The sequence below is a fragment of the Barbus barbus genome (genome assembly GCF_936440315.1).
Source record: "Barbus barbus genome assembly, chromosome: 48".
NCBI lineage: Eukaryota > Metazoa > Chordata > Actinopteri > Cypriniformes > Cyprinidae > Barbus > Barbus barbus.
The window spans coordinates 13,956,489-13,973,545 of NC_136726.1; the positions used below are offsets into that span (position 1 = coordinate 13,956,489).

The 17,057-nt window shown below is 35.5% G+C and overlaps 1 protein-coding gene and 2 pseudogenes across 15 annotated transcripts in view; 1 reads left to right on the top strand and 2 right to left on the bottom strand.

Moving 5' to 3' along the window:
* Positions 1 to 2,521: 2,521 nt before the first annotated feature.
* Positions 2,522 to 4,974, top strand: LOC306867014 (NADH-cytochrome b5 reductase 2-like; annotated as a pseudogene). Its single transcript has 8 exons — positions 2,522 to 2,536; positions 3,243 to 3,401; positions 3,501 to 3,571; positions 3,705 to 3,811; positions 3,918 to 4,047; positions 4,264 to 4,323; positions 4,430 to 4,515; positions 4,948 to 4,974. The product of its transcript is annotated as an NADH-cytochrome b5 reductase 2-like (transcript).
* A 740-nt stretch (positions 4,975 to 5,714) lies between these two features.
* On the bottom strand, positions 5,715 to 6,447 carry LOC306867015 (rab15 effector protein-like; annotated as a pseudogene). The gene has a single exon. The product of its transcript is annotated as a rab15 effector protein-like (transcript).
* Positions 6,448 to 7,684: 1,237 nt separating this feature from the next.
* LOC306866737 (liprin-beta-2-like) overlaps positions 7,685 to 17,057 on the bottom strand; it is a 54,790-nt gene continuing 45,417 nt past the window's right edge. For 6 of the 13 annotated variants that reach the window (XM_079412045.1, XM_079412054.1, XM_079412053.1 and 3 more), the window contains 10 exons: positions 16,675 to 16,816; positions 14,445 to 14,571; positions 14,101 to 14,223; positions 13,866 to 14,016; positions 13,324 to 13,435; positions 12,773 to 12,861; positions 12,355 to 12,477; positions 12,127 to 12,252; positions 11,742 to 11,930; positions 9,362 to 10,187 (listed from right to left, as the gene is read on the bottom strand). In XM_079412045.1, the coding sequence (XP_079268171.1) occupies positions 9,984 to 10,187; positions 11,742 to 11,930; positions 12,127 to 12,252; positions 12,355 to 12,477; positions 12,773 to 12,861; positions 13,324 to 13,435; positions 13,866 to 14,016; positions 14,101 to 14,223; positions 14,445 to 14,571; positions 16,675 to 16,816 (1,386 nt within the window). In that variant the 3' untranslated portion in view covers positions 9,362 to 9,983. Of the gene's footprint in view, positions 8,113 to 8,867; positions 8,934 to 9,358; positions 10,188 to 11,741; positions 11,931 to 12,126; positions 12,253 to 12,354; positions 12,478 to 12,772; positions 12,862 to 13,323; positions 13,436 to 13,865; positions 14,017 to 14,100; positions 14,224 to 14,444; positions 14,572 to 15,582; positions 15,616 to 16,674; positions 16,817 to 17,057 lie in introns of those variants that run through there. The other 7 variants (XM_079412044.1, XM_079412050.1, XM_079412049.1 and 4 more) reach the window with 5 other exon arrangements.

Below are 17,057 nucleotides of genomic sequence, written 5' to 3' on the forward strand. Positions count from 1 at the left end.
GCTGCAAGGAAATGTAATTGAAGGAATGCTGACCTCTAGTGGGTAAGTTTGGTAATGATTCTTAAAATGCGTACTCAGTCACTTAAAGGAATAGTTCATCCAAAAATGAAAATTCTGTCATTAATTACTCACCCTCATGTCGTTCCAAACCCGTGAGACCTTCATTCATCTTTGGAACACAAATTATGATATTTTTGATGAAATTCGAGAGCTTACTGACCCTCCACAGACAGACACATTCAAGGCCCAGAAAGGTAGTAAGGACATCGTTAAAATAGTCCATGTGATATCAGTGACCACATCAACAACATGACAACATGCACATCTGCATTACATTCATGCTATACAGAACATACTTTCCTAGCTGTTGTGAAGTAATTACATATTCAAAAGAAGTAGATGTGATTTCAGTTGCAGCCTATGGGCTTTCTTTGATGTAACAACAAAAGGAGATGTTAAACAGCACAAGAGAAAACACAAAAAAGTAATGACAATATATGAGAAACAGACCATATTTTAGGTCATTAATTGCCAATTAGCTAATGAGCACCATTGTTACTACCACGTTCAAAAATAAAGATATTTTGAAAACTTGGCTCAACAAAGAAATTCTGGAATGGCATGAGGGTGAGTAAATAATGGCAGAATTAATTTTTGGGTGAGCAATTCATTCGAAGTCAATGTTGCAAATGTTGATGTGGAAATGCAAATTTTGGTGGATAATATCTTACATTTGGTTCTTTTCTCCAGAATATTGTTTCATTCTAGACTCACTGGACTGCTGGACCTCTCGTTTGTCTAACAAACTCATCTGGTGTTGTTCTGACGGGAGTGAAGAGTCGGGGAGAACCTTGTGGTGGAATCCAGAAGCCTGCAGTATATTCCTCAGTACCAGCCATCATGCACTGGATCTCACAGCATTTAGACATGGAGTGAAAACCTCACATATTAACATTTGTTGCTTACTTACTAGCATATGTATTTCTTGTTCAGAAAAAAACAAAAAAAAGCTTTTAGCAAAATCTAATTTTTTTTTTTAGTAAAATCTTTCTTTATAAGGCATTCTGAAACAAAAAAGCAAACAAGATCACCTTTACTAAATTGAATAAAACATTTTAAAACTTCAAAAATGTCTGGCATTTCTGTTCCTGCTCTTATAGCCTTTGCCTAACATACTGTACTTGAGGGGTTTCCTTGACCCATCCATCTGAATGTGTTGTCATGCAGTGGGGTGATCCCACACCATTCACACACATATATGAACAACCATAGGCCATGCTCTGTCACTGCCTGCTCATTTGGATATTCTTTTCTTATTGGCTGGGGCCACTGAGAGGCTTACTCCAATTGGCTGCATTTCATTAACTCCATCTACCAGGGGCGTAGTTTGTGTGTGTGGGTGGGTGGGGGGACCCCCCAATAACCAAAACTAGCAAGTTCAACCCCCCCAATATTTATACCACGGTTAATGGAAACTTAGAATCAGGCTATTTATTAATTGTTTGAATCGCGCCTTCGGCGCTTTTAATAGTGCTAACCTCACGTACGAACCGAACGGAGCGCTTATCAGCACAGCATGACTGAAGCAGTTCTTTTAATTGTGCACGAGCAGCGCGCGAATCACCCTATATACTCTGTGCGCGTTCACCAGCGCGCTCTAGACGTGTGAGAAGATTTGCGCGAGCCATTCCTATCGTATTCTATTGAGAAACTGCCACTTTAAAATGCTATGGAGAAAGTCGAACAATATCTAAAAAAGGCACAAACTAAAAATACTGATGAAAAGAGGAGAACACATAATATTGCACCAGCACTAACATAATATTAAAATATTTTTAAACTACTCATGATGACCACCTTTATAATTCATCACGGTTTACTGTAGGCTTATTTATTGTGGTAAATTGTGTCTAACTTGTAGAATTTATAATAGATAATCTGTTAAGGGAATAGATTTTCCCTATAGATTTATATTACAACTGTGGCATGTTGTAGCTATTGTTTCTAAAGGCTGTTGTTTCTCATAACAAATGCAATATAGATTAATAAAAAAGTCATTATTGGCCTGGTAATGATTAATAGGTTAGCCTTATTATAACAAATGCTACAGTTAAGAACTATGGTACTTTTTCATAAGAGCAAGTACAAGTCAGAATGGAGAGCCAATGGGTTCTAATAATGAATGATAGAAACACCTTCAGATATTCCAGTGATGGCACAGATTAAATCATTAACAGCCTGATGAACTGTTAAGGAGTAAGAAATAAACAATATCAATAAAAAAAGCGTTAAGTTAGATTGACTTCCCATGGCGTATTGAATTAGAACATTCTGTCAAACTATAGCCTAAGTGTCTAAATAATATAAAATATATTATTTATAGGTGGATAGCACAAAAGACCATTTTACAAAAATAAGTATTTAAGCAAACAAACAAATAAATAAACATTAAGAGGGAGCATGACCCGGGGTCCACTTCAACCCCCCCCTAAAGGATACAGTACAGGAAAAAGACTGCAGCATGGATCAAGTTCTAGTGAGTAATTTCTCCCTTTTTAAATTTACAGCACTTTCACAAATTCACTGCTTTTGCAAAAAGCAATTAGCACCTTCCCTCTTCTTCCTGTCAGTATCACAGTTGTCTGTTGATTTTATTCTGGTTCGAATGACAGCAGTGGAAAGAAAGTGAGAGGTAATTACAGACATATGCAGGTTATCAACTCAATGTTGAATGTAGCACAATATGCTAATAGTTTATAACTGTTAGATGCTCTGTATACTGTCACCTACTCTGTTATGATGACTATTTTAACATTTTAGAATAATAGTTAAGTCATCAAAGCATATGCAAGCATGGGAATGCATTAACTATGGAAAAAGTAATGTGGTTTATATAATTAATTTTATTATTACAGTTCATATTAATTTTAAAACTAGTTTATATATATATAAAAAAAAAAAAAATATATATATATATATATATATGTATATATTCTATATAAATATTTAAAATTTAGAATAATAGTAGTTAATTCATTAAAATATTGCAACTATAGGAATTATGTAGTGTTGAAATGTTAAATAATAAAATTATATTAAATAATACATAAATTTAACACTCTCTAGTCCCTTTCCTGAAAAGATATGCATTTATAATTCAAATGTTTAGTATAAGTAAACTTTAAATTTATATTGATAATTTCATCATTTAGTTAGTAATGTGTTTAACATGTACTTTGCAGACAGCACCTGTGCTAGTCGGGATATCTATAGTGGTGATCACAGTCCTCTTCCTCCTCCTAAAACCAGGAGGCTCCAATGGAGATCGGAAGCAGAGCAAGTTTCCAAAAACCTTGCAGGATCCCAATGTGAAATATCCATTGCCACTCATAGAGAAAGAGGTCAGTCAGAATTTAAATGTGAACAGAGATTTCTCCTGCGAAGGAAAGCACAGATATTACTGCAACTCGACTGAACTACTTGTATTTGGTTTGCGACAGGAAATCACTCATGACGAAAAGATTCCGGTTTGGTCTTCCGTCCTCTTCTCACATCCTTGGTCTCCCTATTGGTAGGACATTGCACTATATACCTTTATCACGTCAGCAGAATCCCCTGACCTTGAAATCTGACACAGTATAATTTCACAGTACCACCTGAGTTTGATTCAGTTTCTAAGCCGGATCTTGTATTCTGTGGTACAGGTCAGCATGTTTACCTGTCTGCAAAGGTGAATGGGATTCTGGTTATTCGTGCATACACACCTGTGTCCAGCGATGAGGACCAGGGATACATAGATCTAGTTGTAAAGGTGTGATGCAATATATTTTGTAGTTGCAAATGACTGGTAATGTTTTATAGTTGTCTATACTTCATACGTTTTTCCAAAAATTCCTTTCTTTAATATCTCACATAAGGTCTACTATAAAAATACTCATCCAAACTATCCCGATGGAGGCAAGATGTCTCGGTACTTGAATGATATGAAGATTGGAGACACCATTGACTTTAGGGGTCCAAATGGATTACTGGTATACAATGGAAATGGTAAGGAAAAATACAATATAATAGCCTAACATACTTCTCACATTATTTACAATATGCACACCATTGTTTTGTTTGATGTAGTGTATTCAGTCACTAGAGGACGATGTCTTATTATTTTAAAGATTGCTATAACAAAAGCGTGACCTGCATACACAATGCATTTTTTAAATATTTAAATGTTTCAGATTGCTAATATTTCCTTAATGACATTTACAGGGCAGTTTGCTATTCTGTTCTGGAAGTTCAGACACGTGGGCATGATTGCTGGAGGAACAGGTAGGCTAATGATGGACATATTTTGAACGGGCTCCAAAGTATTCTTAGTAGGTTTCCAGGCTTTGCTGCCAAGATAATTAATCAAAATATGTATTAATTCTTTCAGGCATCACTCCAATGCTGCAGCTGATCAGGAGTATAACCGCAGATCCTGCTGATAACACCAAGTGCTCGCTTATATTTGCCAACCAGGTCAGTCACATTATGACAAAATATTATGCAAATAAATTAATAAGCAATTCAATACTGTAAATAAAGATCAATATGCGTATGGAGATTAAACACAGCAAACAATATGGTTTTGACAATGAAACATGGGGCCTAATGTGACCTAGGCCTACTAATTAATGAGAATTCTCTTTCTGACTTATTATTAGTAAAATATTGTATTTGTTCAGAAATGTTTTGTTCATGTGTTGCTTTCCAGTAACAACATCTAAACATCCTCAATTAAGTAAATAATATAGAAAAACTTACGTTTCATGCATAAATTAACTTGTTACTTGCATGCATTTGTGACTTTTATTAACTTTTATAAAACTCGCTCTTTTATTTGACATACTTTCCAAGAAGCACATCATTCACACTTACTAAGCATCATAACACCTTGGCCTGGTTTCACAGACAGGGCTTAGACTAAGCCAGTATTAGGCCATAGCTCAGTTAGGACATTTAAGTACTTTTAGACATTCTTAAAATACAAATATTTGTTTATAAAAAAAAAAAAAAAAAAAGTTTAATCAGAATGATCGTCCTCTGAAGTTTCGTTTGGTTTAATTTAGTATAGATAGAAAGATAGATAGATAGATATATAGATTTCTGCACATTTTAATTTCATCTAGTATCAGTTACGTGTTACTGGAGACATACATAGGCCAGACACTAGTTATAAGGCTCGAAAGTCTTGGAAAAACATCAACATACAGACCCAGGACTGCATTCAAAGCATCTGTTACCAAGTGGTGAGCTGCTCATTAGAATAAGCCCACAAAAAAGGTATTAAATCTAGTAAAAAACAGCTCAGCTGTTAAGTAAACTTAAGAATGGTCAGAGGAAGTCGTGGCCTAATGGTTAGAGAGTTGGACTCGTGATCCAAAGGTTGCGGGTTCGAGTCTCGGGCCGGCAGGAATTGTAGGTGGGGGGAGTGAATGTCCAGCGCTCTCTCCACCCTCAATACCACGACTGAGGTGCCCTTGAGCAAGGCACCGAACCCCCAACTGCTCCCCGGGCGCTGCAGCATAAAATGGCTGCCCACTGCTCCGGGTGTATGTTCACGGTGTGTGTGTTCACTGCTGTGTGTGTGTGCACGTTGGATGGGTTAAATGCAGAGCACGAATTCCGAGTATGGGTCACCATACTTGGCTGAATGTCACTTCACTTATTTCACTTACTCACTTTAGAGGATTACCACCCTCCTTACCAACCAGTGCTTGGAACATCTCACTTGGAGTGACGAAGCATTTCGCACCTTTGAAGAAGTGATCGATAAAGACCTAATCAATCCTCACACACTTCCCCACAGCTGCTTGCAGATTGTTGCTCAGCAGTCCGTAGATGTTCCCCTCATCGTTCTGGTGCCCAAAAAAGAGGAAAAGCGCGTAACAGTCTCTGCCAATGGAAGAGCAGAACGCCACCATCCTCTCAGCTTGGGTTCTTTCCACCACATCCATCCTGGCCATGCGCATGATGTCACTGTAGATATCTAAGGACAGCTCCTCATCATTCTCCTCTGTTCTTTCTGGCAGATGAAACACCTGGACCGCGATCTGGATTTGGGAGTTCTTGCTTGGCTGATCCAGCACGGCCCAGACCCAGTGGGCACCCAGCAGGATCCTCTGTTCTGGGGTCATGGCCGTGCAGTTGAGCGTGTCGGTGAGATTCAGCAGGCTGCTGTGCTGGATGTAGATCATCAGAAAGATCTTGCTTAGGGTTGAAGGACTTGGAAGGGTGGAATTTGTTCTCTAGGTCCCTGAAGAGCAGATACTCCTTTGTTCTGGATGAAGCCGTCTGGATGCAGTCGCTAAAGAGGTGGATGAGGTCTGCCGAGGTGGTTTTGTTGCATTTAGCCCATAAGGTTCTGAAAAAGCTGGTTTTGGCCTCATACTGCAGATCTGTTTGCTTCATTGCAGCTGGTTTAGTTCAAAGCGTGGTTTCCCTTATACACTGGAAATATCAATACATAAATTATATTACTGCATTTTCTATTTACTGTCTCTTCAAATTTAACTATAACTCATCAAAAGTCTGATTCAAATTGAATCAAATTTAACAGAAAAAAATAAAAATAAATAAATATATATATATATATATATATATATATATATATATATATATATATATATATATATATATATATATATATATATATATATATATATATATATATGCAACTGTAATGTTTGCAATTTTAAAATGGAATAGTTTTATTTAGGGCAGTCAAAACCAATTAATTGTGATTAATTGCATCCAAAATAAAAGTTTGTGTTTACATAATGTGTGTATGGTGTATATGTATATATAAATACACACATATACATGTATATATAAAAAATATATATACGTCTGTATACGTATATATATATATTAAAATATACAGTTAGTTATTCAGCATTAATGCATTAAATGATAAATACTTTTTCTATTCAGCAAAGAAAAATATCAGTTTCCCCAAAAATAGCAAAAACTGTATTTAACATGGGTAATAATAACAACAACAACAACAACCACCACCACCATTATTAATAACTGAGCACCAATAATATTGGATAATAATTGAGCTGAAAATCAATACATTAGAATGAATTCTGAATGATCTTGTGATTGATCTGAATGATTTTTTTTTTGATCAAATGGGTGAAGCCTCTCTCTCTCTCAGCCTTACACACACACACTTATTACCAAAAATAAATATAAAAAATAAATAGGTGGCATCGCTAACATTACAGTGTTTATGTTATAATAAAATAGTTGTCAATGGACATGTAAAATGTTGTCAGGTAAAATAACTCACCAATATTATTCTTTCCTTTGTATTGGGTGAGAGTGAACCTGCAGTTGGATCTTTCTTCTCTTCTCTGGAGTCCTATTAAGATAAGTGTGCTCATTTAAAGCTTTGCCGTCATATAAGGACTTCCCAAAGTTTGTCACGGTTTGTCATTTGGGTCATGGGACACATTGGACAAGTCGTCATACACAGCATAAAGCCACCTAGCACCACAACAAACCCATTTTAACCCTTGGGAGTGGATTTAACAGAGGTATAGCAAGGAAACAACCATATCTTCTTGAAAAACAAACTGCTTTTAACATGACATATTTTTGAAAAAAGATGAAGTAAAACAGCCTAAGAAAATGACAAAGTGTTGGGCAAACAAGGATTTACTCACATCCAGTTCCATTAGCTACAATGCAATATTTTGAGGTAGATGATTTCAACTATTGAAAGGCTTTTGAAAAGTGCTGTCCACATATTACACAGAATCATATTTTTGTTCGCTCGCTCTAACACAGATCTGATTGCCAAACAGTACATTATAACCTCATAACACATCAAAAATAATTAGTAATACAATAACAGAAACAGTAGAGCTGTGTTCTTGAGCTGGATTAGGTAGGATTGCATTACTCTTGTGTTACACAGTTCAGGTCCTGAAGCTTTGAGGGTGAGGTGGGTTAGGTTGAGGTACGCTCTTGGCAGGACGATGGAGTCAATGCGGCGCAGGCCGATCACACTATGGCGGTCTGGCTGCGTCTCATTCCTCTCAGCAGCTCGTCTCGGCTGAGTAAGTACTGTAAGTGAGAGGAGGTGAGGGTGCCAGGATTAGTCTGAAGATCTGCATAAGTTAAACCTAGTTAAGCAGAGTTAAACCTAAACATTTTGCAATATGTGACACTAGGGCTGGGTGATATACTGAATTTTCACTCCCTTTTTAATTTATTTTTGGCGTTTTTGCCTTTTATTGTGATAGGACCGTAGTAATGACAGGAAGTGAAGTGGAAGAGAGAGGGGGTGTGATCGGAAAGGTCCACAAGTCGTGATTTGAACTCGGGACGCTCGTAGCGAGAATTTTCACTTTGATCGTTTTGCTTAAAACAAATCATTTTCAGCAACGTGAATATTGCAAATGTTTTGCATGATTTTTATTTGGCCATTTGACCTTTTTAACATTTCTAGGGTTCTCAAAAGCAAAACTTTTTTAAACAATTGTTATACTGGTGCATATAAATACAAAATATAATTTTCCCTTAATAATAGTTTCAACAATAATGAGTCTTACTACAACTACTAAAAATGTAATAATAATAATAGTAATAAATACTATAAGTAGTGTCAGTTAGAGCAATGTGTGTAAATTATACATTTAGATACATATATTTCAGTTATATTACATTGGAAACTACAGCAATATTCACATTGCTTAATTATGTAGTTTTTATTCTTAAATTTTATAATTGTATAAAATATACTGTATATTTAGGTTAACAAACTATTAGAACTTTATTAATAGATACTCTAGAGTTAAAAAAGCAAGTTATCCACTTACTGTGAGGTTGTTTATTCCCCTGGATAAGGCCTCGATCTGCATCCCTGATCCTTTAGTGTGCAATAGCTAAAAAATTCAAGATATCCATTAAATATATCAACTTAATAATGTAAGTTCATATTTTGTTCATGGGTAAGTACAGATATAGTTACTAATAGATGGAATATTAAGCAGAAGCAATGGGTGATTATGAAGTGCAAATATTGTGAAGAGAGAAAGTACCTGCACGAGTGCATGAAAGTCCTTTCCCAGCATGCACTTCTCCACATTGTGAAAATGGGCGTTTGGGTGGTGGCCAGATGCATGGGTGACAGCAGGTTAATGCTTAATGTTTGCAAATCTTGCATGTTGATGTCACTTTTCAAAGTTTGTTATTAAAAATATGATTTAGTTTTGAAATGTATACAGCCGGGAAAACATATTCATCACCAATGATAAAATTAAGGGAAAAATATATATAGCCACTCTGGGTGCAACAAAAAACACAATATCACTGTGATTGAGAAGGTTTATTGATTATGTCACGATATTTTGGATTATATATCGTTACAGTATCTTCATCTGAAGAGGCAAGATATCTACCTATAAAAATACTCCTGTGCATTTTATTGTATGAAAATAACCTCAGATTATTTAAAATGTGCTGCTGAACATTTAATAGTAGTCTGTATGCCTTTTAAAAATTCACCATAAATATACCATTAAATTAATCCCTAAAATATGCAAATATTGCACAAGATTGTACACACTGTCTTTTAAAACAGCACAGATGTTAGGTTATAAAAATGGAATACTTGTTAGATAAATCTCATAATACATTTTTTTACGATTCTCAAAAAATGATATAAAGTTGCATATCCAGCACAGGATAAATGGCACTATTCTGAAATACCCTGCTGTCTTTGTGAGATGATGTCATTGACGTTACTAAACCCTTGGATCCAAATCTTCCTGCAGTGTCCATACTGCTGTCTTGTGTCTGTCAAGGAGGGATGCTGGGATGTTATTAAATGGCACTGAACAGACCCAGGGTGTTGTTGGGAGGTTGTCGTGGTTTTGTGGGATATGAGTGGAGGGTTATTGGCTGCAAGCTCAGCGGTGACGGCTAGTAGAGCGTCAGATCTGTAGAGCTCCCACCTGCACCCGTCTCTCTGGGTCCCTGTCGAAGATGGGGCTAAGGCCCCTGAAGCCGCTGTAGGGCCGGCTGGCCCCGTTGAGCAGGGCCTGGGTTGGTGAAGCGTCTAGAGGGCAGATGTAGTCTGTGGAGTCGTCAGAGTGCTTTTTACGGTGACCAAAACTGGAGAAACCTATTTTACGTGGCTGAGGAACAACAAATGAAGAATAAAACACAACAGCATGAATAATAGGGACTAACATATATAGACTCACAGTATAACGGTTATTAATAGGTATCAGAGATTTCTTCTTATATTTCATATTTCATTGTGCATGCACATTTCCTTTATTTTTACATTTAAATGATCTTCAATTATAATTTACAATTAAATTACCTAATTGCCATTATCTAATGCTTAAAGTTAATATTTAAAACAATAATAATTTAATAACACTATCAAATCAAGTATGCAAAATGAATATCCATTTTGTACATTATGTTGTAATGCCCAAATTCACTTTTAGTTTGATTTAGTTTTATCTGACAACAATAGATTATTATTATTACTACTACAACTATTATTATTATTAATAATAATCAATTACATTTTCCCAACAAATTTAATTCTCTTTTCATTATTATTAACTTCCATTTAAATTAATATTAAATTAATTAAATGAATATTCAAATAATAATTATAAGTATTTAATAATAACAATAAGCTTTTCCCCCACCAAATTAAATGAATTATTATTATTATTACCTATAATTATTATTTGAATACTAATTTAATTAATTGAATTTAATATTAATTTAAATGGAAGATAATAATAATGAAATGAATTGGGCTGGATATCAGAATCTACCTTTTGATACGATACACATCTTGATTAAACAACATTTTTCCACCAAATGTAATTCTTTTTTTCTTCAATATTATTCAATTAAATTTAATATTTAAATAATAATAATAATACAATTCAATTAATTATTATTAAATTCCACCAGTTTTATTAATTATTAATATATTAAATGTATTATTATTATTATTATATAATTTATTATTATTAAATAATTAATTTATGAATTATTCATTAAATTATTACATTTAAATTAATAAAAATTTATTAACTGAATTGGGATGGATATCAGAATCTAACTTATGATACGATACACATCTTGATTTGATACACTGCGAATTATCAAATTATCATAATCGGATTGTGATTGAATCTGCCAAACTGTGACAGACCAGACGATCATCTCCAGAATCAGCTTCAAAATGTTGCAAAAAGACTGAAAACAACATAAAAATAATAAGAGACGCTTTAATGCTGTGTGTCATCTTTACAGGAAATTATATATTTCTCCGCAGTAGCGTATTTTAAACACACACTCTTTCTGTTATCAGCAAAATGAATGGTTAGCTCAACTGCCTAAAAGACGATGGAAATGTTTAGTCTAAAGCTTCATTGTGCTTAGTAAGTGTGTTACACACTGTAGGGGCACTTGCTCAGCACATTTGGTCTAGATGGACTAAGGGAAATGGAAGTGTCAAAACACGTGCTGCATCAGGATTCGGGCAGCTGAATTAAAACAGGATTAAACAGGAATCGGGACACATGCTAAACAGGAACATGCTGAAGCATGTTTGCAAGTGTGTCAGGGCTTCCAGCTTCATTCAGCTACACGGATGAAGGTGTTTCTAAAAATGTGGTCAGGAAATGTGAACGGAGGACAAATCTGCGATTTCTCACCCGGACTTTAGCGGTGGTGGTCAGCGGTGTGTAGCCTGATGATTCCAGGTACTCTTGTTTCTCCTGCTGAGCCTGAGAGCCCACCAGCGTGTTGAAGTTAGTGGCCAGATGCCTCCTCAACAGAGTCTTCTGAGGGGGGATGTTCAGGAGCATCGCCAGCGTGTCCGAGTTAAAACGAGGTTCCAAGATCTGGGGGGAAAAAATAAGATCTGGAGTTGCTACGGTGTTCTGAAAGGTTTTTGTGGTGTTCTGAATAGTTTTAATGTGCTGCTATGCATTTCCTATAGGGTGTTCTGGATGGCTGGCTGCTGGTTGTTCATCAGCCCAAGTGAAAAGTGGCCATAAGAATTCATTTAGGAGACAAAGTTTGATTCGAGTTACTCACTATGAGTCCTCCATGCACTCCGCTGCCTCTCAGGTTGGGAGCGTATTCTGCCAGGTCAACCGATCTGAGCCACTCCATCACACGGTGATTGGACCACTGAATAACCTCAGAAGGTGACATCTTATTCTGTCAAAACAACATGAATTTGCATATAAATCATAAGCATTATCAGTTCTGGAAGTGTTGAAGTAGATCAACACTTTTTGTTTCTTTATATTTCATCCACACCTCATCTCCAGGTCTTCGTTTGAGGCAGTTGGGGTTGAACTTGTTTACATGTAGGACGTGGATGGCACACTTGATGCTGAGATGATGCAGCTGACTGGTGACTTTCAGGAACAAAAGATCATTCTGAAAATAAAACCAAAATACCAATATTGATCACATATGATGTAATAGTTAATTCCAGTCCTCTAATCTGATTGGCAAGGCACTATACACTCTGCTGGGTTAAAAACAACCCAGTGCTGGGTAAATATTGGACAGCACACATGCTGGGTTGTTTTCAACCAACAGTTTTGTTAAATGTATAACCCAACCTTCTGGGCAGTAACCCAACCGCTGGGTTAGTCCATATTTTACCCAGCGCTGGGTTGTATTTAACCCAGCATTTTTTAAAGTGTAGGAAGTTAACGAAGATGTTTACCACTGTCAAGTACTGCAGCATTCTACCGTCCACACGTCCTTCACTAAACTGGTCTTTATACTGCGGTAAACCAATATCATCCAGCCACCCTGTGTAGAAATAAGTTTCTTCATACAGCGTGTAATTTCTTTTTTACATTATCTAGAATACATATGTGTGTATTTATGGAGAACCAAGAGTGTCCCTTAAAGTAAATTAATTATCAATAGTAATTCATAAAAATGCAAATAATAAGTTTAAGTGTACAATTAAATACTCATTTACACATTTATGTTTTAAAATGTAGTTAATAAAAGAGTAACTATTTAAATGTTGCATTTAATTATTAATTTTTTAAATTAATTATTAATTCCAAGTATTTTTCAATTTTAAAGGTGACATTTGTTGACATTTTTATATTTGAATTAATATACTGATAAATAATTAATTGTATTTTTTTTTTACAGTACTAGTCTTGTGAAGTGTGAATAAAGTATTATTTATTAATTATTATTTATATGCAGAATGATGAAAATTGTTTGCATTTGTCTCGTAAGTTTATGGGTACATACGTGTGACCCAGATGTGGTCCAGTTCAGAGGATTTCTCTGTGATTTTGGTGCTGAAGGAGTGCAGAGCCAGCTGGAGCTTCTTCCTGTGTAGCGGATGTTTAATTCCCAGCTCCTACATGTGGGGGAAAAAAAATTACAATTTAAAAATCAAGATGGTTGCAACAGCATATTGGTTCTTTGGTAATTATCAATGTCAAGTAATGAAAACAAATATTTAGTAATGTTCAATTAAAGAAGCATAAAGCCTCACGTAAATGCTATAACCGTTCGGATTCATTGAAAACCAAATCCGAACATTTAATTGAGTGGGTTTGATGGCAGAACAAATTAGTAAGTCGCACAGCATTACTGATGCGGAACAGAGGTTAAAGCCGCCCTGGCACCCTGACTGGCACCACAACAACCTGAAGCGAGAGGCATATCCAAATCATTTCACATGGACCGCCAGGTGTTGAATGAGGAAATCAGATTGTTAAAACCTGGATGCTGTTGATGTAAGCCACAGGTCTGAATTTGTTACTTGTGTCAAAAGTATCTCTCACCTTCTCGAAGTCCTGCGAGGAGGCAGAGAGTAGAGTTTGACCGCTAGTGACCCACTGTCTGGCCATATTCACATACTGACCCAGACCAAACTCCTCCATCCATGCACACACCTGATCACATGACCATTTCGAGAAGGGGCCGTTTATGTCACTGCAGAACACAAATGTAGAATATTAGAAACAGAAATAAAGGTACTTGCTTATGTCTAGTATCTTATTGTAGGTGCTGAGATACCGTGCAGAGGCACCGGTGCCTAGGCAGGTGAGTCGAGGGCCGGCCGTGGCCCTGAAACCCCCTCGCTTAAAGTCAGAATCAGAAATGTCTGCAGGAAGACTGCCTGACTGTGTTCTCCTGATCCTGTGAACCCGACCAAAAATAATTGTAAAAAAAGAATAGAAGCCAATATCATCAAAGGTCATCATGATACAATCAAATCCTGAAGGATAAAATGTCAATTTTGCCCTACGCTAATTTCCATAAGTACTTCACATAATATCACTTAAAAATACATCATTTTTTAAAACACAATGTTTTTTTGAAAGCTGTCTTTAACCAATAAGAAAAACACAAATACTCACTTTCCCCACAGTTTCCGAATGCCTTTCTGGTTCTTCTTGTGCTCTGGTGAAACGGGAGACTGCTGACATGATTCTACTCCAGACGACATGGGCGAAAGGTCAGACAGGGTCGAGTCATCGGCCTTCTCTGATTTATCAATTTAAAATTTATAACCATTAGTTTCAGTTAATAAGCAAACCAACAATAGTGAAAAATAAATATACTAAAATGTATTTGAAATACATTTATTTCATGCTATAAGTATACTACAAATACATTTACGTATTATGTGATTAATAAAATACCCTGCAATTTTGTTTTTGTTATACTAACTGTTAAACTTAAAGTCTGCTAAATTGGAACAACTAATTTTATACTTAATGCGCTTTAATTGTGCGGAAGTAGTGCTAAAGTCCAACTAAAGATATACTGAAGTATATTTGATTGAGCTAAAGTGGAACTATTGCAAGTATACTTCTGGTACACTTTAAATATCTTGCATTTGAAGACCGATATTATTTAAAGATCATACAATCCTAATCAATAGTGAGAATTAAACACATTTTAGGAAAAATGTGCAAGAAATGTGCATTGTGCAGAAGTAGTACTCAAGGTTGCCAGGTTTTCAAAACAAAACCCACCCAATTACTACTCAAAACTAGACCAAAACTAGCCCAATCGCGTTTCGAGGGGGGTCCCCAGGGAAAGTCTTGAGTGAAATGTCAGTAAATATGTTAACAGATTTGAACTATACTTAGTACTTTATACTTTTTATGTATACTTAGAAATTTATTTTGAATATTTTACTTTTTTTACTAAGGAAAGCAGGGCAAACGCTTGTAAACGTTTTAGTTTATAGCATCAAACTTCTGAAACCTATATGAAACCTAAATGGATTTCTCCTTATTCCTTTTTTTCTATATACAGTACATTATATTTGCATCACATCAAGTTTAAACTCAAAGCAAAGCAGCAAGGCTCATACAGTATAAACTAAGTCTAATCTCTGAGAAGAGAGAGGGAGAGGAAAAATAAAAATCCTCTGCTTCAGCTTTAAAGAATCAGGAAAGGAGAGCTTAGGCTAAATTCAATATGACACTGACACAGCAAGCGTGTGCTCTGTGGTCGCATGCTAACGTGAGATTGAGAGGACAATACCTAAAGCTGGAGCGCTGGCGCTTCGGCAGCGATCTTCGCACCGAGCGAGAGAGGGGAAACACATGCGGAGACAGTCACACAGCCCAAGAGATGGATTAGTCAGAGAGAAAGAGTAAAGAGAAGATACACAGAAGCCCATGCAAAGACACCATAGTGTTAAAAAGCTGGTTAAGATGGTTAAAAAGCTGTTATGGTTAAAAAGCTTAGAGGACAAAAGTTCTCAGAAAATAAAAGCGCAAGCAAGCACAATCACAACAACTAAAGTTATACAGTATTAATAACGTCAAAAGTCATATGATAAAGATTATGGCTGTGTTTGATAGCAAGAAAATGTAGGCAGTATACAGAAACATACTAAAAAGTACATTTATTCAGAAATACCCATATTTTCATTTTTATTTTAATATTAGATTATATATTTAGTGCTATCAAACGATTGATCGCATCCAAAATAAAAGTTTTTGTTAACATAATATATGTGTGTACCGTGTATATTTATTATGCATTCAAAAACACACATCCCTGAATATATATTTAAGAAAAATATGTTACATTTATATATTAAATATATGAATGTAAATATATACATGTAAATACTTTCAAAATATATACTGTGTGTGTGTGTATTTATATATACATCAAAAATATACACAGTACACACACATATATTATGTAAACAAAAACATTTATTTTGGATGCGATTATTCGCGTTTGACAGCACTAATTATATTACATTATATTAATTTCTTCACCTAACGAAATAGTTCACCCAAAAACTAAAATTTGCTGAAAATTTACTCAGCCCATCCAAGATCCAAGTTTGTTTTTTAATCTTTTTTTTTGTTTTGGTGTTTCTTCAACAGATTTGGACAAATTTAGCATTTTGTGACTTGCTCCTCTGCAGTGAATGGGTGCCGTCAAAATGAGAGTTTATGGGTTAACTATTACTTAATTTTATAACAAGAAATAAACATTGCACACACTAAATGCATGGTTCCTTCAAAGGCTCACTTAAATTTGTTTTCAGACACAGCCCACGTAACAAATGATTTCAACACAAACAACTGTGGGTGCTGTGAGAAAATTGCTTACTCAGGTTGAACTCGCTGTCTTCACTTTCATCAGGTGACAGCTGCAGTGGGGAAGACGGCTGCAGTCTAACGCCGTTCTGCTCTGGACGGCTAAACTTGCCTGGAAGCGTCTGGTATTTGTTATTTTCAGGATTATATCGGTTCTGTGGAAGGAATGCATTTATCTTAGTGTTTAAAGATTTATGTTGAGATTTTTATATTGCTGTAAATTCTATTTACCATTCAAATACATAATTACAAACAGCTTTAGAATTTAATTAAACATAAATAAATACACATTTTATTAGAACAACAAGAATGTAAAGCCTAAGCGTCTTTGTTAGGTCTAACCATTTTTGTTAAAACAAGCCAGGCAAACAAAAAGATATGCATACTTTGTTAACT